Source organism: Neomonachus schauinslandi, chromosome 4 (genome assembly GCF_002201575.2).
Source record: "Neomonachus schauinslandi chromosome 4, ASM220157v2, whole genome shotgun sequence".
In the NCBI taxonomy this organism is placed as follows: domain Eukaryota; kingdom Metazoa; phylum Chordata; class Mammalia; order Carnivora; family Phocidae; genus Neomonachus; species Neomonachus schauinslandi.
In genome coordinates, this window is record NC_058406.1 from 52,020,590 (window position 1) to 52,044,608 (window position 24,019).

Genomic DNA, 24,019 nt, shown 5'->3' on the forward strand with positions numbered 1-24,019 from the left:
AATGAAAGCAGGGAGAGGTTGAAAAGAATTAAGCTATTTTGGATGATAGCACATATGGATCTGCCCTCTGTGTATCATTGGATAGAACAGATAAGTACCAATCAAGTGGTGTTTGTAATAAGGATCATTACCAAACTCCGCCCCCCCCCCACAAAGTCTATACTGTTATTATACTGTTGTTATTTTTCTATGTAAACAAATTGTTTGAATGCTTTGAAAATGAAATCTTAATATTAAAAGGCATTTGCATGTGAATTCTCTAGTATATTTATTTGTATAAAGAGTAAACAAAGTGCATATAGAGTGGCCACAGGTTTGACACAGACAGAGACCTTGGTGATGTAGGGTTATTGAATAAGTTTAAATGGCAAGTTTATTGTTGCCATTGAATCAATCCAGAACTCTTTAGGCTCAAAAGGTGAAAAGTAAGGATATCAAACAAATGCTAGACAGCATTAACAAAAAGTTTTTCAGACTCTTGGTCATCAAGTTCTTACGGTTCACATTGAATCAGAGATTAGACATTTTTGATTACCCAGCTACCTCCAAGCAAACTGAAAACTGTCTAAAAACTGTCTAGTAGCTCCTGAACTCTTGTATATGGATGGTTAAGTACAAAAACACTGATTGGTTGCACACAGCATCCAAAACCAATGCTGCAACAGCTTGCCCCAAAGTGGCAGAGTTAGTTAGAAAAGGATATACATTAACATTTCTGAAAAGCAGGTATGATAGTACCCGGGGTCTTGGAGTCCGTTCTGATTAAAGGTATACTTTTTAGGAAAGCACAGGCTTGGTTCTCAAGAATTAACAGGCAACAGAGTATCTATTCCACAGCTGTCCCCCTGGCTCTGACCAGTTTTCTCAAAACTCAGTATTGCTGGTCACCCACGGGGACAGGAGCAAAGCCACTGAAGAGACAACTCAAAGTTTAAGTCCTACTGGTGACAGGAATACACTCATCTTGGTATAGAAACAATAGTCTACTAATGGGTATCTAATATTTCAAGAATGCTTGGTCTATCACTGTAGAGATATTGAAATCTGAGGGCATGTTAGAGTAGTGCCTAAGTCCATCAATCTCTATCTGCCGGGAAAGCATTTCAGATCAACAGGCGGCTGGGAACAAGGAAGGGCTTCTGTCGGCTCCTCTCCCTTTCTGGTATGCAACTGGGACAGTACGCTAGCCAAACAGAACGGTGCTTTCCATTCTTTTCAAAAGGAGGAGTGCTTAAGTGCTTTCTATTGTTTCGGTGGTCATTATCTGTTACAGGTGCCAAATTTCAAGAGGGAAGTACGTACACATAATCACCACAGTGTGCCTTACATACCCAAATACAAATTTTTCCATTAAAAATTTTAAATGGCTTGGGTATTGGTTGGGGAAGGAGGACCTGATACACAGGAGTTTAAATGTTATCCATGCTTCTTATTTTAAAAGTGCTTCAAATCCTTCAATAAGGTTCTGAAAAGTTGTCCGATTGGATGGTTGGAATTCCCAGCATTTTCTCATAAGTTGATAAACCTGTAAGAAGGGCGGGGGAATCGAGTTAAAAAAATTCTTGGAAATGGACTTACCACTACTTATAAATGGACTTATTACTCAAAGTATTACTGACGAACAATCTATCTTGAGAAGCTCATGAATCGACCTTCCAGAACATCCAGGTCATTACATCTCAGTGCAGACTTGACTCTAAATTCCCTCACTGGTGGTTCTTTGATTCATACAAACTCTTCAGTACATCTCAAATAGTCTTTAGAGTTGGCCTTAAAGGCTCAAATCACCTTAGAATACAGAAAACTGAATAAATGTCATAAATGCTACTAACATGCAATTACAGCTGAGCTGCAAACAACACAGATTTGAACTGTGCAGGTCCAGTTATATACACAGTTTTTTCATTAAATATGATCTAGTGCTATAAATGTATTTTCTCTTACCATTTTTTTCTCTTGTAATTATTATCAGTAAGGCTCCTGGTCAACAGGAGACTTAAGTTTTGGGTAATCAAAAGCCACATTCAGATTTTCAACTGTGTAGAAGGTCAGCACCCCTAATCCCGTGTCAAGGGTCAACTCTATATGTACTTGTCACAATCAGGCTACGCTAGAGTGTGTTGCTTTAGGGTACTCACTGAGGTGAGCCTACTTTTGGAGGGAATCCTTACTTTAAACCTAACTTGTGGCTGTCATCTGCCCCAAAGAAGGTTTTACAGATGTCTGATCTGAAATTCAGCTTCAGGAAATTATTTTAAAAATGACTTTTCTACTTCTTCCCACCCAAACCCTTGCCAAGTAACTCAAGCCCTGAAAACATAACATAAACTGAGTTTATTACTGTAAAATAGCCCACAAATACCTCATCTGGACAGTGACGTGGACAAGGCAAACGTTTTCCTTCTTTTAATGTATTCACAAGTCTTGTGACTGTCATCTGGCCATGAGTTGGGCCTATCATTTTCAGGAACAACTATGTAAAATCAAACCAAATCAAGTATTTTAGCATATATTAATATCAACAGTAGATTAAGGTAAAATTTCTAGGTTTAACTGTAAATTAAGATAATAAAAAGGCTTTTTTCCTCAGTAACTTTATTTTTCTTAAAGATTTTACTTATTTGACAGAGAGAGGGGGGAGCAGGAGAGGGAGAAGCAGACTCCCCATTGAGCAGGGAGCCCAACGTGGAGCTGGATCCCAGGACCCTGGGATCATGACCTGAGCCAAAGGCAGATACTTAACCGACTACGCCACCCAGGCGCCCCTCTCCTTAGTAATTTTAAATGAAAGCCCAAAATCTTGATTAGCTCTCAATGATTAGTCTGTGATTACACTCTCTCAGACTTTACCAACCATCCCTTCCCCTGGCTGAAGACACTGTCTCAGTGAAAATGATCTTAAATCATTTATGAATTCCTGAAGCTCAAACAAGGCCCTCCCCACTGCTCCCTCATTCTCCCAGGAAACTGCCCCTGGAATCCTCACACAGGTAAGATCCTTGAAAGTCAGCATCATTTTCTAGAACTTGGGCTCCTTGTGAAATGAGGACCTGAGAGAGCCACAAATAAGTGTCAAGTGACATACCATGTTAAATGGAAAAGTGACACTTCCCACTGTAACACACTAACTGGATTCCCTTTAAGAACAAAATTTACACATTTTCAATGGGTGCTGGATTTGGATGAAGATACAAGGAAGACTTACCGCCATGGGGCTGTAATCTGAGTCACAGTAAGTAAGCAGCTCATGCAGAGTCACTCCAAACGACCAGACGTCAGAGGCGATATAAAATTTACACTGAATTAAACATTCAGGAGCATACCTGAAAGAAAGCAGACCATGAAACTTCATTTCCTGGGAAGGATATTCCAAAACGTTACAGAGTATCTCCAAAAAAATCACTTCTTCAGCTTTTCTCAGTGTTTGATGTATTAATCACACGTTCGTCTGACATGAACAATACCGTCACACAGGCTCTCCGTAGCATGTATTTGCTTTAAAGTATTAGTTTGTGCTCTTCGTTCCACAGGCTGTCCATGTGGAGGAGGCATAGGATGACACACCCCAAGTGTTCTTTGCAAGTTCAGAATTAGTCGGCAGTGACCTCACTGTGCAGCCTTCTTCCAAGGTCAACTGTTTCGTTGGATGACCCCCAACTCCCCAAGCCAGAAACGGAGGCACCCCTATATCCAGGTTCCTATACTTCTCAAACCTACTCACTTCTCTTAAGGCCCACCGTCACTGTCCTAACCACTGTCCTAGTTCACACCCTCACTGGCTCTGGTTGAATCACACTCCCTTAGCTCCAATCTTGCTCCCCTCCCATCCACAGTGATCTTTTTAAAGCAAAAGCCACCATTCTTAAACCCTCCAGTGGTATGTCCCAAAGCTCGAAGGTAGAGTGCCAGCTCTGTGACTCGGCCTCTGGTGCTCCGCCTTAGCAAGTCCTTGAGACCTCCCACTTTGTCGTGATCCAGTCCCACACCGAGCTGCTTCAGATTCAGGTCCTAGGATATTCACTGCTCTCATCTCATTCTTGCTAGTCACACATGCCTTCTTCTACCATCCTTACAAACCCCATGGATCTTTTAAAGTCTTAATAGGACTTCCAGAAAACCAAACCTAAACCTTCCCATGCTTATACCACCATGAAATTGGCTGCCCAATCCATTAAATTCTATACTCAGTCTGCTTGTTCACCACGGATCTCTAGTACTAGTACCCAGCACAAAGCAGGGCCCTGATACATATATTAATGACTGAATGAAGCCTTAGGCTCCATGAGTGGGAGAGATCTAGGTTTGTGTCTATGCGGGACGCACCACAGAGGTATTGATTTGTTCTACAGGAGCAGTAGAGTAGAGGCTTAAACAGCTTCTCCCTTGGATGGTGTTCCAGGCTGCAAGGGGTCACAGTCAGGGTGCAGCCTTCTGACCAAGACACTGCGGTGATCCATGAGCAGATGGCCAAGTTCCCTGTGGACTGTGCTCTGCTCTGCTCTGTCTGGGATCTCCCTGAATCTGTCAGTGCCTACTTCCTCACCTCGTTCCCACCCCTTCTTCCTACCTGCCCTCTAGGCCTCCTGTGCATGCATGTGACCCCTACCACTACTAACAGTTTTAAGGACTGTGTCAGATGAATGCCCTCTCCTGGGAAGCTGGAAATGTCAGCCACCGGGTGGTTAGCGTCCTCCACTCCTTGGAAGATGGTGTCGTATGAACCTTAGGCATTTCTATGTGGGCTGCTTTCTAGTGACACAGCCTAAAAGGTGTTTCTTGAGGGCAGAAATCAATCAATTCCAAATGCGCTAAGTTCTTTCTAGCCTCGACTTGGGCAGGAAGAATAAAAGACATTAACATAACATTAGATTCAGTTACCAAAACACAGGGCTGTCCCGATCATCCTTGACTGTGTAGTACTCCTTGTCAGTTTCAATTGCTTTGGTCAAACCAAAGTCTCCAATTTTCACTTGGTGCTCACTCTCAACGAGGACATTTCTTGCTGCCAAGTCCCGGTGAACGTACTGCCGAGAACCCAAATAGTCCATCCCCTGAGGGAGAGAGGTGAAGGGAGAGTGCATTTGCTAAAGGTTAGTTCAGGTTCTGTTTTGTATCCATCATTGCTTCATGAAAAAGCACCAATGTCATTTCATTTACCTATCACTCGTTTTTTTGGTTTGTTTTTAATGCAAGAATAGTTTAGACTAACCCAATTCAAAGAAATACACATTAAGTCAGCCATATTAACAAATCAGTTTTCTTAGTACTGGCTAATTTTCATCCAAATCATGCAGAGCAAAATGGTACAGGTACAATTACTGGAAAGCTTCCCACTTGCAGTCTAATTACAACCCAATTACCCAGGACAGCGTGCCTGATTTTTTGATCTTTGACGTGGTTTTTTTTCTTTTACCTTACAAATCTGAACGGCGTATTTTAATTGCTGTTTGAGGTTAATTTTGTTCTTATTCTTTGGAAGATATTCCTTAAGGCTTCCTGAAGGCAGAAATTCCATGATGAGCTTAATACCATTTCCTCCTGTTTAGAAAAAAACACCCATCAGGACAAGGTCGCCAGATGAAGGAACTGTGGGAGAGTAGAGGGTGCAGGATCTGGAGATGCAGGCCCTAAGCTGATTTCAGTGTCACCCCTGAATCACTACTGAACCTCTTAAGCTCCAGAACCTCGGGATCCTCAAAGAACGGAGATAGTTACACTCATGTACATAACAAAGCCCAGTCATCAGCACCCACTGAGCTAACAGTGCTCTGCAAACCACTGTGGATGACTGGTTTTTAAAAATTACGAGCCACATCATTTCATTACCAATTTTGGAATACAGTTATGTATTGTATTGGCTTGTAAAAAAAGATACACTTAGTAGTAAATACTGCTTGCCACCTTGATATAGACAACTAGAAAATGAAAGATCCTGGCTAGGGCTGGATCAGAATAGGAAAAGCAGACAATGGGTGTCAGTTTCATAGGGCCTAAGTGTGAATATCGGATGAGTGAAGCCCAGTCTCCAGTACTGGAGAGAGAATGCTGGGATCATCCCTGGCGGCAGGGGAAGCTGGGTGGCTTCCCTGGCAGCTCTGCGCTGAGGGACGTGACTGTGCATATGATGGTGAAGCTGCAGAGCTCCCGGGAACCACCAGCGAGCATGTCCAGGTGGCCCAGATACAGCCGAGGGCACTGCCTGCTCACACGGGCCTTTTAACCCCAGACAGTCCCTTCGTTTTCAAACCAACCCCACCGTGCCCAACATACCGTCTTCTGTACAGATGCCTTTGTACTTCACAATGTTCTCATGATAGAGGTTCCTTAGGATTTCAATTTCCTTCTTCAGGTCAGCTATGTGGTTGCCTCCACTCTCGGGCTTCAGGGATTTGACCGCCACCTGCTCCCCGGTATTGTCCCCCTCAGGGTCATACCTGCAGAGCTCAACCTTCCCAAAGTGGCCCTAGAAGGAAAGACCCGTGCGCTTGATGAGAGGAGCCCCACGCAGGGCCAGCAGGGACACTTACACGAGCCTTGCTCCTTGTGCCGCTCCCATGAAGGCCAGGGGCGGGAGGCACAGCCTGACCTCAGGTAGCAAGCTCCTACCTGGGCCCTTCCTCTCTTGGTCTCACGTGCCATCCCCTCTGTGACGGGGCTAAGATAAAGAGGTATCAGGGGACTGGTGAACCGACACATCAACCCCAGTTTCCTTGAAAATGTAACCCAAAAGGAAATGAAAGTGGTTTCTGGCCCTGCAGGACAACCGTGGTGTTCTCTGAGAGCCATGGGCCCAGGCTGAAGGACGGGCACCACCATGCAGCTGAAAAGAGCACTGCATGAAGCATGTTTACCAGCCGTGGGATTAGCTCCCAACCAGGCCACTAGGCAGTGATGTGGGCCCAGTCACCCCATCTTCCGAGCTGGCTCCGGAGGGGCTCCATGCCCACAGCAGTGGCAGCCTCTCAGGGATGGTGTGAGGAACGAAGGACCCTGCACCTGTCAAGTGCCAGCACACAGCCTTGGCTCACGGGAGGTACTCAGTGCAGGACACAGTCTATGTTCACTTAACCGAACTACAGGAAATCTGGACAAAGACGCAAATCTCAGTAGCTTTTCTGGTCACATTAGCTGTTCGGAAATTCCCATTCGAGATCCAAGGGAAAAGCTGATACTCTATCTGGCCTGTGTAGTAAATAATCCCTCATTTAAGCAGCTTCGCAGGATACAGATACCCAGGAAAGTCTGAGATAGGGATTTTTCTGTTTCTACCCCATCTATACCTCTTCCCCCAGATCTCTCCCTTCCCATTCTCTTCCATCCCTCAGAGAAGAGTCAAGTCTGGAGGGAGCAGACCAACATCCTGTGTGCATATCCAGCCCTCTGGATGTATATGCACACTGTCACCTGTGTCAAATGGAGAATGTGATTCAACTGGCCCAGAGGAAACGCAGTGAGATGCTTTCTCTCATAAACCTTGGCCCGAAATGACAGAGAATGGAGAGCGGCTTTGGACGCAGAGAGAGGTGACATGGTCAGCAGGGAACTCCAGCCTAACTTGCCTCTCCCAAGTCACGGATCCTCTTCAAGAACCGCTTTTCAAAATGTGTGGGATCTACTTCGATTGCCGGCTTTCTTTCGGAAACAATGTCTGGATCTAAGAGAGGAGAAAAGAAACCACGTTAAAAAGGAGTGACTGCCATTCACGGGCTCCTCGTTATTCACCCGCTCCCCTGGGCCACTGGCTGTTCTCAGCTGCAGAGCAAGACTGTCTTACTCTGCTCTTCCAGTTTATTGATGTCTCTCATGATGGCTCGGAAGAAGGGTCTCTGGTTGGGGTCATAGTTCATGCAGCGGGTCATAAGGTCAGCCAGCTCCTTACAAGATGGTGTCACTGGCCGGCACCGGCTTTCGTAGAATCTCTCTTTCTGTAAAGAAGAAAACCACATGGAAGAAACCAAAGGAACCAGTCACTAACCTTTTAGCCTCAGTTACCATCCCTAATTTAATTCCCAACAGCTGTGCTTCAAAAACATGTGTGTTACTGTTGCCTCATTGTGGTTTAGGTAAATCTTAGTTCCCACACAAAAACCCACATTCAAGGAAGATGGGCAGTATACCCCAGTCCCAAACAAGCTGCGTTCCAGGGAAGTCACGCAGCCTTCCTGGAATACAACTTGGCAATATGTGTAACAACCTTCAGATTCTTCAAATCCTTTGACTCATTAATTCCAACTATTGAATGACTCAAAAATAAATCAGACATAAAGATTTATGTTCAAAGATATTCCCTGCAGAATTAGATAGAACATTACAAATTTAAAAACAACCTAAATGCCAAATATAAAATTAGTTAAGTAAATTTAAGCTTAATGAGACAACTCCTACATTAAATTTGTAAAATTGTAAGACATATTTAACTGCCTAAGAAAGAACTCGCGATATTAAATACAGCCTATATATCTACATCTGGGATAAAGAAACTCAACAAATATCTGTGTTAATTTTGCTGACTAATGGGCACTTACAATCTGAGCTAAATAGGATTATAATGTTCCACCAGCACATATTTGCCTGGCACTCTACATGCATTATTAATCTTCACAACAGCCCCGCAATGTGTTATTTATCCCCATTTTACAGATGATGAACTGAGGCTCAGGGAAGTTTAGTGACACTCTCGAGGTCACACAGCCAGTAAGCCTGTGGAGGAGATTCAAACAGACATCCACCTCTTCCCACAACATGAGGTTTCCTGACAGCTCCCGAGACATCCCTGAGTGCTCAAGGAGTCCTCACTCGGCTCGCTCACCTCAATCAGGGTCTTGTCTTTCAGAGGGATCTCGCCATTGTAGCAGATCTCCCAGAGTGTGGTTCCAAAGCTCCATTTGTCAGCAGCCACACTCAGGTTCTTGGAGTCTTCAACACACTCGGGAGCAATCCATGGGATTCGTTCTATGCACTCTAGAAAAAGACGGGAGATGTTTCCAGATCAGTTTCTGGAATCACCTGGGGCGTAAATCACTGTCATTGCAGCAGGAACTGTGAACTAACGAAGAAACTATTTTAAGCAATGTTTCCAAACACGGACCATGGCTGCCTTGGTCCCGTGGGGAGCTTGTGAAAGGTGCCGCCTTCCAGGCCCTTCACCCCTGGCACTTCAGATGCATCAGTCTTTGTCGGGCCAGCAGATGTGTCTGTTTACCACATGCCCCCCAGGAGGTCATGCAGGGCCAGTCTTCTGAAGCTCTGGCCTCAGAAAGAGCAAAGCACCCCAGGGGTGGAGGCCAATACCCTGGGGAAGGAGAACCAACGCTTAAGAAAGGAAAGACAGGAGGAGAGGCCCACCCATACGGAGTAGGCCTGGGCTAATCTCATGCACTCCGCACAATCCCCCTGCAATGCCGTGCTTGCTTTATGTGGGAAAGGACAAGGGAAGAAGACTGAGGTGAAGCTGTCCTACATCGCTTGCCCCTGGCTACTTCTGCAGCCCTGTTTGGGCTTCCTGCCAAGACCAGTGACTGGAACAGACATCCCTGCTGTATCCAGGGAAATGCCCCTTAACAAGAGCTTGCGGCCTCCCGGCCCCTGCGGGAGAGAGAGGCAGGAGGGCCACTCCTGAACGGGGCATTCCCAGTCAAGCCCACCTCACTGACCTACAAGGCCTGCATGAAACCCCAGCGCCTCCCTGAGCCACGCTCTGTCCCCAGCTAAATGATGTCCCTTTCTCTCTGAATGCGCACAGCGCTTTACTGGCCTCTCTTGTGGGGTACCCAGGCTTCTCTACTTGCTCTGAGCTCTCCTGGGTCTGTGTCTCAGATGCTTGCTGAGGACAGGACCCTTGAGAGATTCCGGGCTGAATCTGCACAGACTGTGGGAAGTTGGGCAGGTGAGAAGCACGACACAGGCACTAAAGGATGCTTCCCATTCCCCTTTTAAGGAATGGATATTTTAGGTCTTATTTGTAAGGCTTGTTTTCATCCTGGTTCCCTTCCAAAGCCCATGCTTTGAATTACAGAGCAAAACTCCCAAGTGCCAGGCACTGTGCCTGGTGCTGGAAACTGCCAGCCAGCAGAGGCCAGGGCCCCAGGCCCAGGGGCATGCTGCTATCCCAGATATGGCCTACTGGCCCAACTCATGCAGCGCTGGTTTCAGTGTCTCAGCTCCCAGGCCTGTCCCTTCCTGTGGAGCCCCTGAGGTCACGATAGCCTCATTCAAAGCACACAGGACCGCAGCAATCACTCGGGTGCCTCCCCAAACTGCTCGCCAACCACAGTTGAAGACCAAGGAGACCCAGCTCCTCCTGACACCCCTCTGACCATCCCCAGCCCCAGCAGCCTCCCTCTGTGCTACCCCAGCACTGAGAACAAAGATGTGCCTTGGGTGAGCTGTGTTTTTCCGACCACTCAGCTCCCTGAGGGCAGGGACTGGCCCTCCCTCAGTTCCCCATCTCCCCCGGCCCCCAGGTCACAGGAGCACCAAGCCTGTCTGCCAAAGTGTCCTTTTTAAAAGGAAGTACACCTGAACCCTAGCCCCCTTCTCCCCACTGGCCTGACCCTAATTAGGGCGGGGGCAGGGAGGGTGGAAGGGTGAGGGTGGGGATGGGAACTGGGGTGGGAGGACGGGGGAGACACACCCTGCCTGGACAGCACTGTGATGGGGATGCCAGGGTCACTGAGCTTGATGAACGGGCCGCACTCGCTGTCAATACCCTCGCGGGCCAGGAGAAGGTTTTTTGTGCACACGTTTCCATGGACCAGGTCTTTATCCTCCTGCAGAGTGAAAAGGGTGAAATCAGTCAAGCTGCCTGTGGGGCTGCCTGTCTTCCCTCCTTCCCTGTTTCCAAGCCTGGCCCCTCAAGTCATCTCTCCATATTCCCCAGCGACAGCAATGCCCAGGCAACCCAGCTCTCCCCCAGTTATCTGTGTCACTCAGGCACATCAAATCGTGGCCTTCTGCCCCCCAGTTCCCTCACCAGTGAAACGGGGATAATGGTGGAGCAGGCCTCCTAGGGCTTGTGAGAATGACACTCATGAGAACCTGTGTAATGCACCAACAGCTGAGCCATGGGAAGCACTACTGATGCAAGCAATTTCACTCATTCATTCGACAAGTATCGCGCTATTTTCACTCCAACCTTTGGTGCATTCCAGAAGTCAGTCCTCTGATGTGATAAAACCTCCCTCGAAACAGGATTCATACCCAAGCACACGAATGGCCCCAAATGACCGTTTTCAGGAAGCAACAGGCACACCTGTGTTTAACCACAGAGCCCGGGCCCCTGCAGCCTGCCTGGCTAGACTCCTTCCTGCCACCCCCTACAGGGCATTCTGGTTCCTGGTAGAGACCACCACGGACATCAGAACACACTTACCAAGTAACTCAGGGCGCTGGCCAGCTGTTTGGCAACTTTGAATTTCCATGGTGTGGTGAGGACATCGCTTTTCCGGTGCATGAAGAGATCCAGGGGCCCGCCTTCCACAAACTCCTCCACCATGATATCTACAAGCACAAAAGTAGCCACATCTGGAACCTTCTGTACATCTGAGACAGTATCTTCCCTCATCCTCTGAGGAGAACCCACTTCAGTGGCTGGTACTCAGCTTGGGAGGATGGCAACATCCTTGTGAGGTGCAAACATCAGAGTGCCTCCACCCCTGCCCAGAGCGCCTTCCATTCTGACTCTCAGCTTGCCTACCCCACCCTCCCGGGTCCAGACCAGTGTGCGGCCAGAGCTGGCAACAAGTAACGTTCAAGAAATGAGTGAAAAATAAACGGCACTTCATTCCACGCCCACTATTAATAGCACGAGACCTGCTCGCTACCTCAAGTTCCTCGACTGCAAGAAGAGGCAAAAAGCCCAAGCAATGTGAAGGTGGCTTCGGCCCCAAATCGTCATCACAGCACCCACGTTCCCCAGCCAGGCCAACCTCCCCTTCCAAAGCGAACACACTTACTCTCCACGTCTCGGACACAGACGCCATAGAGGTACACGATGTGTTTGTGGGAGACCTGCCTCATCATGCTGGCTGCTTCAAAGAAGGCCTGTGGGAGGATAGCACAAGGGAATGTCAAAGACCAGACGCCACGGCTCTGATGCCGAAGGAGCTCTGCTGAGAGGGAAGTCAATGGGCCCCAGGAACACTCACCACTGTCATCATCCCAGGCCCTGAAACGGTTCCCCTGGCCTTGACTGCCCAGGGGCATTGCCAAGCCTTTACCTAGGGGCCAATCTGGCTGGGATATGGAATCTGTTTAGAAAACCTAACAGGATACAGAGCCAGGCTGGCAGCAGAGGCTAGGTGACAATTTCCACATTGGATACTCATATCCACCACTTTCTCTTCCTTTAAACTTTGGGAAATAACAACATTTGGCACTGTAATAGAATAAGTGAAAAACCAGATCTCTGTCGAGACTCGGCTTTATCACTCTCTAACAGTGTGTGGGATCTTGGGTAAGTCCTTTTACTCCCGTGGGCTTTAATTTTCTAGACTGCAAAGTGATAGTCCTGGACTACATCAGGGACTTCGAGAAGATTCAGCTAGAGTCCTGGGGCTCCACAGAACCACCACAAGGACCTCTATGGGAGGAGAGTGAGAGGGGCAGGGAGGGACAGGCTGCTCAATGCACTTCATCTTCAATCTTCCCTCACTTACTTTACATACCTGCTTCATCTAAGATTGTATTTGAAGAAAGGAATTCGACTGAACGACAAGTCTGAAAAACACCAGACCAAAACAAAGGCAAAGGTTCGTCCTAGCTCATTGTGCTCCACTGGCTCCAGAAGTGGGGGTAGGGAGGAGATGGGGTTATGAGGAGGACACTTGCCAGAGAAATGTCCCTGTGGCTGGGGTCTAAGACTTTGAGGATCACTTTTATTCTCTTCTCTTCGGAAGTTCCTTCGTCATCCTTGTAATCCACCAGGGTACCGGAGTAGATGTGCGTCCGTGTGCCTCTCCCAAGGTGCTCGCCCTAAAGGAGGAAGCAGGAGGTTGGGGCTACTTCTCTCTGGGGCTGCAGTGACACCCGAGTCTGGCACTGACGCCTTAATGGGAACACACCAGAAGGGGTGGGGCAAGAACAAAAGAGCCTCCACAGCTCACAGCCTCTCGGGCCTTGTCCTGGTCAGGCCTCCAGAAGAAACATAAAGCTACTTAGCCAAACAGAAATGTGATACTTCCTGGGCCCCAGGAGACATTTAATTCCCAAACCATGCCTTGCCTTCTACCTTCAGAAACAACCTGTGGCTAAAACGTAATCCTGGCCAATCATAAAACTTCCAGCAGCACCACCACCAGCCTCCAGCAACAGCGGCCCACCCTTGGCCTCCAAAGAGGACTCAGAGAGGACCCCAGCGGGGCTCTACTAGAGGCTGGGGTACAAAGAGAAGGGCTTGTTAGTGCTGGCTCGACTGCTCGCTGGACATCTAACTCAGAGATGCTCTTTCTGTAAACAGAATAACCATGGCACCCACCTCCCAGGGCTGTTCTAGAACCAAGTGAAGAGGAAGGAATAAAGGCTCCTCAGTCCAGACCCCGGCACATCGTGGGTAGAAATCATCTGCTGGGCTGATGTGCTCTGTCTGATTGCCCTCTAGACCAGGTACTCGTTCATCTTCCAACCATCTACCCGGCGTGTGTGTATATATGTGCATGCATGCTAAGCTTTAAAATCTGTGACGCATTTACATGTGGATTTGCTGGAGCAATCCCAAAGCAGGGAAGGGGTGTGAAAACAGAGGCAGAGACTGGAAGGTGGGCCCTCAGTTTCCTCACATACGAAAGGGGATAACACCACCAAATAAGTGGTATGAGCACTAAATGAAATTATCACACATAATCATCTGTCTCTAAGGACCCTTCCAGTTCAAGCTTTAATAATTCTGATTTAAACATTCTTAATATTGGGAAATCAAAATGTGATTCATAAAAGTCAGGCATTCTCAAGCTACTGACGTTAGTCTCACAAAATCTTTAAGTTGAGATGCTATTATTCTATTATCCCAGGACCTTCTCTGTAAATGCAAAAAATGGATTCCCTTGGAATTGGCCCTGCCCCCTAACAAGAACATATACAATTGTTAATTGGGTATATTAATGTGCACAAATGCCACCATTTGTCATCTGGCATAGCAGAGTGGCGATGCATCTGCCCTGTCTCCCATATCCTGGCAAGGTCCTGTGACTATTCATTAAAGCCGCATCTGTCACAAAGCAATTCATCAAAGTTAGGGAAGTTGTGTTCCCAGAACATCCCGTAAAAGCCATATGCTTTCAGAATAATTACTCTTCCCCAAAAGGGCTGGTTATTCCAGTGGCCAAGTCACGGCAGCAGGATTCTGCAGCAACCCACAGAAGCCCCGCATGTTGCCACCCGCCTCCTTCCAGGCCACTCCCTCTGCCTTCCCTGGGCGTGGGGTGTGCGCCCTCTGCAACTCTGCCAGAGCCACATCCCGCTGCAGCTCCCTACCTAGCACTTACGTCTCCGTAATGTGCTTATCTACTTAAGAGACGAGAGCTGGCTCCACCAGCCGTGGGCCTGCCGAGGGTGGCAATCACCGCTGCACACGCAAGGGCTGTTGCTGGGGGCTAGGTGAGCACCGGGGCGGGGGTCCGCAGATGAGTGCCGGCGGGGCGGGGCCTAGGTGAGCGCGGGGCCATGGAGGATGCCTGGGACCCTCCAGTGGCTTGAGGGCAAGGAGAGAAGGAAGGGCCCAAGGACGGTGCCAAGTGTAGACAGAAAAAAGGCCAGGGTACCACTGCTCTGGTGATTTTAATCTCTGGCCACAGCTCTGACTCCCTCAGAGGGACAGAAAACAATAAACACTGGCCTTCAGTGAAGAATGTCTCCAAAGGAAAGCGAGAGGCGGTTGCAGTGGCGGGCTCCTACTCCCTGAACACCCTACCCAACAATTTTAGGGATTAACTTAAAAAAGTAAACCAGGTACCCAACCCCATGCCTACTACCTCCCACCAGGCTCCCCAACAGATGTGAGCGCACAATTCGCTCTGCAACACCTTCCAAGTGTTGCAATCTCTCCCAGGCAGTCAACGGTGCCTTCCCTCCAAGGCTGCTGGCATGCTGTCTCCTCGCCTCCCTGGTGTGTGGCTGTGTACAAGGACTGGGGTGGGGGCATGGAACAGAAGTGGGATTTGCCCTGGGCCTCACACCCCTAGCCAAGGCCCAAGGGCAGCTACAAGGGAAGCTGGGCCTGCCTACGGCTGCAGACTCTGGGCAAAAGGCCTCCCAAGCTGGAACACTGGTCCAAGGGATCTCTTTCTCAAGACAGTTCTCCTGCAGGCCAACATTGTACATCTCCTGCTCCCTTACTGCATTCTGTACCCCATAGCTTTGCTCCCTCTGGAAGCATCATCAGGAAGCCTAGGAATTGAACTTTAGTAGTGCTTTGTCACACAGCATGTGGTGGGTTAATGCGGGTCATCAGCTCAGACTCCCCCATGGACACCCGATTTGTGTGGCCCTGTCAGCATTCCCACCAAGTTCTCCAACTCCTTCTATCCGAAGACGACCCACAACAGAAGGTCCTATAACCCTAGATAACCCCACAAAGCTTGACAAATCCATTTCCCTTCAAAGAGAAAGTATCTCTGGGGAACATTGGCAAGGCTGGATACAATGGCAGGGCAGTGGCTGAACAGCTTTAACTATGAAAGGAAAGCTCCTTATTTTTTTTCTGATAGGATTTCCCCAAACCCAGACTTCACTCCCCCCAAATCCTCAGTCTACTCGCTGTGGAGAGGCAGGACCAAGGTGGGCTCAGGAACCTTAGCAAAGACTCACTTGCACAATATCTTTCTTAAGGATCCGGTCAAAACTCAGCTGGCTCATGGGGTAGACAGGCTGCCACTCCTGAGCTTTCTTAGTAGCCACCAGCAGATTGGAGATCTCTGTGGAAGAGAATGAAGAAGTCTGAGCAGGGTAGTGAAGGTTCAAGATCCCAGTAAGGCAATGCTTGCCAAATCATGGGGCTTGCTGAACACATATTTGTACATGTGATGGTTCAGTCATTCAGTAAGTGTTTATTAAGTACTTGATTTACGCCCTCCAGGAGCTTGCAGGCTAATAACAGAGCCTAAACTAATCAAATAATCAACCCATCAAAAGGAAAGCTCCAATTTGTGCAGCTACTCTCCAAGCCAGGCCCAGGTGTTCGAGGGTTGACACAGCAGGATCTGTTCTGGTAGCAGAAGTTAGGGAAGGTCTGCCTAGGGAAATGAAATTTTAAAATCTGAGAAGAGAAAGTCCCCACCGGCAGGGACGGTGTCTATCTTATTTCCTGCTCTACCTCCACAGCCTGGTATGTAGTAGGTACTCAGAAAGTATCTGTTCACCATGTGAATGAATAATCAGGATGTGAGCTGAAGGACGAGAGCTGAGCAGAGAGGAAGCAGCAGTCCCTTGGGTATAGGGGGTGATGGGAACCAAGGCAGGAGAGTAAAACAACACTGGTCTTATGCAAAAGAACAGGACAGGTAACCCAGAGAGAAGGTCGTGCCTGAACCTCTCTGGGCTCCCAGCAGTGCCTGACTCCAAGGAGGCGCTAACTCAATGTCTAGGTTATGAGCAGACCAGCCCCCAGATTCTACAGATTCAAACGGCAAACCGAACACTTTACAAAATCTGCCAGGCCACGATGAGCACAAGTGGCTCATGGAATTTACAATCCACAGAAGGTGCCTTCCCACCATGGAGCTACTTCAAGCTATGTCACTGGGGCGGGGGGGGGGGGGGGGGGAGTCCCCCTTCCAGATTTGGACTGCAGTGAGAGGATTCTGGAACCCCAGGAGAACCCCATCTAGCTGCTGAGGACCAGGTGCCTGCAGTAGGCCGAGTAATTTGGACGTGGTCTCTCAAATCCTCACTTCCCTGCAGGGCAGGGCTTATTTTCCTTTTTGTTGTTTTTTTTCAGCTCACATTTTCTGATTGCTTCCTCTTTGCCAGCCACTGCCCCTGAGAGCTTTCCTCACAGTAATTCCTTTGTCCTTATGACAATTCTATGAGGTACACAGTATTTTTATCCTTTTTATTCTATAGGTCAGAAAACAGAGATTCAGGGGTGACTATCCCAAGGTCAGGCAGCTAGTAAGCCCTGGACGCTCACACTTCAGTCATGGATGGCTCCAGCCTCGTACCTTCTTATAGCAAACCTGGCCCTAGTGGGAGGCACAAATCTGGGAGCCAGACACTGGGTTCAGGCACAGGCTCCCCTTATTACCATATCCTGGGTACCCTTTCTCCAGTCTGTTCTCCTCCATTCTGTTATCCTGACTCCACTCTGTAACCTGGATACAATCAGATTCAAAACAGGCAACTCAGGACTGCCCTGATGGAGAAAAGACCAAGAGCGAGCCACCTGAATGGTGTCCCCAGCAAAGGGTTGGAGGTGTTTTGAAAATGAGAGAGGAGGATGAAAACAGGCGCCATTTATGGGCGATGATTTGCATGGCTGCTTCGGGGAGCATGGCACTGAAGTCAACTGTGTGAGTGGGGGGACCTGTTAAATCCGTTTTCTCACTAGAAAAATGGGAGACACAGTCATGCCCCTCCTCAGGTTGCTGTGAGGGATAAACGAGATAATGCATATGAAGGGTTTACTTCAGTGCCTGGTGTACAGGGAGTGCTCCAAAACTGGTAGCCATTGTGGTTAAGACCAGTATTACATCTTGGTCAGCGCCATCATCCTTGTACCAGCTGGCTGGCAACAGTCAGAAGGTCTCAGTGCCAGAGCCAAAGGGTGCAGAGATCAAGCCCCTGGCTCCACTCCACAGATGAGGACACGGGAGGGTCAGTGATGACTGGGCCAGTGAGTCCTGCTGGGGTCGCTGTCCTCTTCTTGCCACAGTCACCCTGAGACTTGGAGAGGGACAGTGGGGCTGGACAACACAGAGATGTGGACTTGCTTTACTGTCACATCCACTCTTGAGTGGCCACCTGCTTTTCCTTTATTCCATGAGGAGTTTCTCAGTTGCACTGTCAAGTGGGAAACCCAGGTCGAAGTGGGGGCCATCAGAGCCTTGCGGTTAGGAGGGCAGAAGCACTGAGGAACCCAAAATGACCTTCTCCTTAATTTTCATGATTTTACCACTTCTCTAATTTGCAGGTGGTGGAGGGAAGACAGAGGGCTTCTGACAGCCCAGAGAAGCAAGCCTCATACACAGGGCTCATTCCTCCTCTCTCCACCGCCAGGCCCTTCCCTCCTCCAGGTCAGGAGAACTGCCCTCGCCCCAGAGCTCTGGGCTGATGGCTGCCCCTGCACCTTTGCAGAGTATAACAGGACGTACAGGAAAGATCACCAGAGCTGGAGTCAGAAGACTTTAGTTCACGTCCCCAGTCATCCTCTACCTACCTAGGCAAATATAACGGGGATTACAACACACTCTGGCTTGTTCTGAAGATTAAATGACTCGGAAGACGGAAGACCCTCACACAGGGCCTGTAAGCCTAGTAGCCATCATCATCATCATCACTACTTGTTGCTCCTATTACTGTTAACTACTGCTGCCCCCAGCGGCAAGGCACGAACATCTCTGAGCCTCCATTTCCGCATCTCTGTAATAGCTACAAAGAGCTACTGTCAGATGGAGCAAATGCAAATACACATGAAAAGTGCTTGGCATTAGTAGGTACCCGCCAATATGGTAGCTACTGCTCTAACTATTACCCTGACAGACATCAGTGAGCGTGGACTCTGTGCTGGGTGTGGTGCTGCCCATGAGTCACGGGGTGCTAAGACAGATCCAGATCCTGTCTTAAGAGTTCATACTCAAGTGGGAGAGAGGAGAGACAGACACTAAGCACATTCAGGAGTCCAGGAGCCTCATGAGAAGCCATGAGAGAGGGCTTCAATTTGTTCCTGTGCATCTCCTGCTACCGCTACTGGCCCCCAGATCTGGACCAGTACGTGGCATGGACACCAGAGACCTCTCCAGCTAATTCCAGTGAAGAAATCATGTCCCGGTCTCCCACCTGCCACCAGTCCTCGCTACCTGTGGCCACCGCTCTCTATCTCCTCAACCTTACCCAGAGACCACAAATCCCAAGGAAAAGTAAAAACCGCTCCTAATATCTGTTAGGAGAGATTATGTGAGTAAATAGGGTCGTTGGGCTTTAAGGTTTTACCTCATTCTGAGGTCTCAGGGCCAAGTGCCAGATGTGTTTTCAGCCTTGTGGAACATCTTCAAGCATGAAAACAAAGGCTGCAGTTACCCCAGAGCTGGCAGGAAACCCTATCTGATCAACAAGAACATAAGTCCTTCCTCTTTCACCGAGTGCAGTGGCAGCCCCTTGCTAGGAGGCCAAAAAGCGATTCAAACATCAAGAACCCAGGCCCCTTTTTGTCCTGGTGTTGCTTCCTCTGCCCATCCCTGACATAAAGGCTCACAAATTCCCGTAAAAGAACCAGAGCCGCCTCAGATGAAGACACTCCTCAGAGCATCTTCCACCATAGTTACTAGGGCCTCAGAACGACTGTGCTGCCTACCCTTTCTCTGAGGCCTGACCTCTTCTCAGGGAAGGATCTGACCCATGCAGGCGCACCGTGCAGTAGGGGAATGTCAAAATGTCATTTGGGGTAGAGTGGCACTCAAACCCCTTTGACCTTGACCCTCAGTGAGACCCACTTCACTTCCCCAGGACTCAATCTTCTCATCTGTAAGATGCGGCATTTGACCAGGTGATGCCTAACTGTCCTTCCAGTTCTCACATTCTAAGAGGTGATGAATCCACCTCCAGGACATCAGTGACACTATCCATGGGGCTTCAAGAACCAAAGCCAGGTTCCTCACCCCTCCCATCCATTTTACAACCTGACCCTCCCATGGTTTGGCACTGCAGCTCCCTGGCATGGCACCCAAGGCCTCCTCTGACCCAAATCTTCCTCTCCCAACCTCACCTGCCCCTTCTTTCTAACTTCACCAGCTTCATCAGACACATTAGCCCTTCAGCCCCTGCTTCTCTGCAGCCCCTGCTGTGGCCTGCCATGTTGCCCCTGCACACACTCAGCAGGAAATGCCCTCAACTAACAGGCAAGCCCCCCCCCCCCCCCCGCCCCACTATCCAAGATCCGCCTCCCTCCTCCGGGCAGTATTCCATGCCACGGCCCAGGGACGTTTGACCATCCCCGTCTCTGAGAGCCTGAGGTGTGACATACGGGTGCTGATGAAACAGCATCACACATGCAGTGGCCTCATTTCCCTAGGACATTTTCTGCATGAGACTGGAAACCTTGGAGAGCAGGGACTGGGTGCCAGGCATTTCTGATGCTCTGCATTCACCATAGTTCTTGGCCCACAGAAGATGTGCCAGGGAACATTTCCCAGATAATAAACCACCCACGGGGGAACTCTTAAGACATTTTATCTTAAAGAGGAAAGTAATAAGCTTCTGTTTACTAATCCTAAACGTGGCTCTTCCTGAAGCCTGAGCTGCTAAGGAAAGGTGGATGTTTTATTCTATAGAAAATGCTGACACTTGAGGACCGGGATTGGAGGTGGAGACAGACTTGTAACTAGACGAAATGAAAGCCACCTAGAAACTGTGGGGAGGGGCCACTTTCTTCCGAACAACCAGGCTCTTTTGGTTACCAGGTGTCTTGGAGCATCGCCACGGGGCACAGGGGGACCCTGAAGGGACAGGGCCTGGCTCCGGCCCAGGGAAACCGACCTCGGGGCTTGGGCTGGCAGCAGCGCTTCAGCACGAAGCTGATGTTGTCCGTGCGCAGGATCTGCTTCTTGAGGTGGCTCATCAGGTCCCCCAGGCTGGGGAAGCTGCGGTCTGAGCCGTGCAGGCTATAGCGGCCCTTCTGCACCTCGATCTGAAAGTTCTTGAACTGTTTCTGGCCACCCAGCACCTGCCATTCAGGAAAATGACCAGAAACCAATTGTTTTAAATGGGTCAAGCAAATGTACCATGGGTATGTAATTTGTTAACAACATGAGAAGCTGGATAAAAGATATCTAGAACTCTGTATGATCTCTGAACCATTTGTGTAATCTATAATTATTCAAAAGTAAAAATGTATTATAAACAAGTAAACAAACAAAGAAATAAATAAATCCAGAAGAAGACACTGATCAAAGGGAGTTAACATTACGGAGTTAACGTTAAGCATAACCAAACAGTGACTTCTACAACAGCATCACCTCGTTTTAAATGTGTGAGATGAAGTTCATTGAAAAACCAACCTCACAGGATTGCTATGATTACATGACATAGTAAAAAACTTAGTAAGCACTTCATAAGGATTTGCAAATATTATTATGCATGAAATAATAATTACTATAATAGTATTTATCCAGGAAGCCTCTCAAACTGAGCCCTTCTGGGCCGTGCATCCATTTGAGGAGAACCACCCTGGGAGGTGATGGTCGGCAGCCTGATCTATTTTCAGGGTTCTATGGCACCACAGAGAGGAAGTAGAAGCAGAGGTTTTCCTTCATGGGCACTTTTTGTACAGAGACAAATCTTTTAGTGATTAAGGATGAGGATCAGAAAGATCTACTTATGGTATAGACCAGGACAAGATATTTGAGATCTCGATGCCTTGGTTTATTCATCTGTACACTGGGGATAATACCACCTATCTCACAAGGTCAGCCTAAGGTTTAAATGAGGACATGCAGGTAAAGTGTTCAGCATAGCGTCTGGTGAACTACAATGAACAGCAGGAGTAATCATAGCTACGATCCTGTTTCCCCAGGTAATCTGACCCCAGGTGGACCATGCTACTGAGTCACTGACATTCCTGGTACAGCATAAGCCCATTCCACCTCAGAAGGCAGTTGGGCTCTCTCGTGCACCCGTCCATGTTCAAAACATTAAACTTCCTTCAAGACTGATGAAAGCAGAAGATAGGCATGCTGCCCAGGAACAAACCTGACATGACCTGCTGCGTCCATACCAGCCGTGAGGCCTTGCTGTGCAGGAACAGCCCCAGGCAGGCAGTGGCACCTAGACACTTTGCCCAGGACACTTGGCAGCGCTGGGTTCCTTCTGCCATTTCCTCTTCCCACTCCTGACAGAGTCTAGTCCCCAGGGGCTCCCCAGTACTTTTCCTTCTACCGTCTGAGGTTTAGGGCAAGCTCATGTGCAGACTTCCACCTTGAAGCTCCCCCACCTCCCCCTGCCACCCCAGTTCTCCCAGTTCACACTAACCCAGTCAACACTAGTGTATTTATCTGGACTAATTCCGTAAAACTCATTGTCTTTTAAAATATTCCATTTCCTGTATTTAAAAAAAATCACAAATGAATGACAAAGGCAGTATTGCAGTCTAGTGAGGTAAGGTCAACAATTCTGGCTTCTATCTTTGTTTTCAGGTGTCTCTCACACCATTCCTGGTGTCCAGCTACAGTAGAGTCACTAAATAGAGCCATCTCTACCTGTCAAACACGGAACAGCAAGTCGTCTGTTAAAATGTCTGAAGCTCCCATCTGGGGAAATCTGTGGTAGGCCAGGTTGCCGAGCTGGCCATCTTGGCACTGGTATGTACCAGTGAGTGCCACAGATCAGACACGGCTCTGGGTCTGTGATTTTGTCCCTGAGTGTAAAATCAACCACTCCCAACAAGTGCATTAAACTTGACAAATGTTTGGTGTGAACCTGTTTTCTGGCCACACTCTACTTTCCAGAGTGACCATGGACCCCTGCTATGGGTCCCTTGAGGGAAGAAAGGGCCATGAGGGGAAACGTTCGGGGTCTGGCTGCTAGGAAGTCTCCTTTTGAAGAACAGGGTTGTCCTAGTCAGAACTGCCAGGGATTTTCTCAGAAACCCAGGCTTTTCTACCCCCATGTCCCAGGGTGGTCCTCTCTGGAGCAGCTCCTGGGCTGGCTGCACCGAACACCCTGTGGCAATATGACTTGGCCTGAATGACTAAGATTTTTCCTGACTGCCCCGCATCGGGCTCCCTGCTCGGCGGGAAGCCTGCTTCTCCCTCTCCCACTGCCCCTGCTGTGTTCCCTCTCTCGCTGTGTCTCTCTCTGTCAAATAAATAAATAAAATCTTTAAAAAAAAGATTTTTCCTGACTGACCTCAGATTTTTCAAAGCAGGTGACAGTCATGAGGATATTGTCAAAGTCGGTACAGCTCCACCTCAGCACATACATCCCCTCCTCGCTTCCTTCTTGCCGCAACTTATTGATGGCATATTCTGTGCTAGAGGAAGAGAAAGGGAAAGGGAGAAAGAGCTCATACCAATGAGAACACTCTAAAGCCCACGGGATATCCACGTCTCTGAGCTGGCTCAAGTCCTACAGCCCCATCGCATTACATGTCCTGGGTCCTGACGTCTGAGAGGACACGTGGGGCAAGCCGAGATGCCAAGGAGCCTCAAGACACATCAAGTCTCCAAGGTCTAGAAGAGGACTCGCCTGCTGCCCAAGGCACTGAGCCCTGCTTGTCCCTGACTTCCCCACATGTGTGGTCTCCAGCTCGCGGCAGGAGATGTCCCCGCAGAGGTGATGCAGAGCTGCCCATCACAGAGTGCCCGCCATAGAGTGGGGTCCCTCCCCACCATCCCTAGGCAGTCCAACTAGAACATGAGCCTCAGGAGAGCACAAATTTGTGGTTATTCTGTTCACTGCTGTATCCCCAATAACCAGAGCACACTTGGCTCATAGTAGCTACTCAGTAAATAAGTAACTGAATAATTAACACCGAATAAAAAAAGAAAAAAAGAGTTAGAAAGATATTAATAGGGAATATAATATGCCCATCTTACATTCCTTTGTACCCTGAGGATCAATCAGTACTGCACACAGAGGGCAGTGAACAGTCACTAAATAAATCTACAGGTGAAGTCCCCACATATCTCATGAGTGGTGCTCACGAAGTCGGCAAGAGAGGACCAACATGGTCAACGTGTGTAAGAAAGGCAGACACCAAACGCTCCATGATCTGGAACAACTTCATGCCTTTGCACATGATGATCCTTCACCTGGGAGGCCCCTTTCCCTCTTTAAGACCTGTCAACCTGCATTGATTCTTCAAAGTTTAATCTGA

At 48.6% G+C, this 24,019-nt stretch overlaps 1 protein-coding gene across 3 annotated transcripts in view; it reads right to left on the reverse strand.

Moving 5' to 3' along the window:
- Positions 1-209: 209 nt before the first annotated feature.
- JAK1 (Janus kinase 1) overlaps positions 210-24,019 on the reverse strand; it is a 157,036-nt gene continuing 133,226 nt past the window's right edge. For 2 of the 3 annotated variants that reach the window (XM_021680000.1, XM_021679999.1), the window contains exons 10-26: positions 23,050-23,173; positions 20,683-20,869; positions 15,802-15,908; positions 12,829-12,972; positions 12,666-12,674; positions 11,955-12,042; positions 11,372-11,499; positions 10,634-10,769; positions 8,810-8,961; positions 7,775-7,925; positions 7,560-7,654; positions 6,271-6,463; positions 5,414-5,538; positions 4,879-5,051; positions 3,206-3,323; positions 2,363-2,473; positions 210-1,525 (exon numbers count right to left, since the gene is read on the reverse strand). In XM_021680000.1, the coding sequence (XP_021535675.1) occupies positions 1,430-1,525; positions 2,363-2,473; positions 3,206-3,323; positions 4,879-5,051; positions 5,414-5,538; positions 6,271-6,463; positions 7,560-7,654; positions 7,775-7,925; positions 8,810-8,961; positions 10,634-10,769; positions 11,372-11,499; positions 11,955-12,042; positions 12,666-12,674; positions 12,829-12,972; positions 15,802-15,908; positions 20,683-20,869; positions 23,050-23,173 (2,137 nt within the window). In that variant the 3' untranslated portion in view covers positions 210-1,429. The remainder of the gene's footprint in view (positions 1,526-2,362; positions 2,474-3,205; positions 3,324-4,878; positions 5,052-5,413; positions 5,539-6,270; positions 6,464-7,559; positions 7,655-7,774; positions 7,926-8,809; positions 8,962-10,633; positions 10,770-11,371; positions 11,500-11,954; positions 12,043-12,665; positions 12,675-12,828; positions 12,973-15,801; positions 15,909-20,682; positions 20,870-23,049; positions 23,174-24,019) is intronic. The other variant, XM_021680002.1, reaches the window with a different exon arrangement.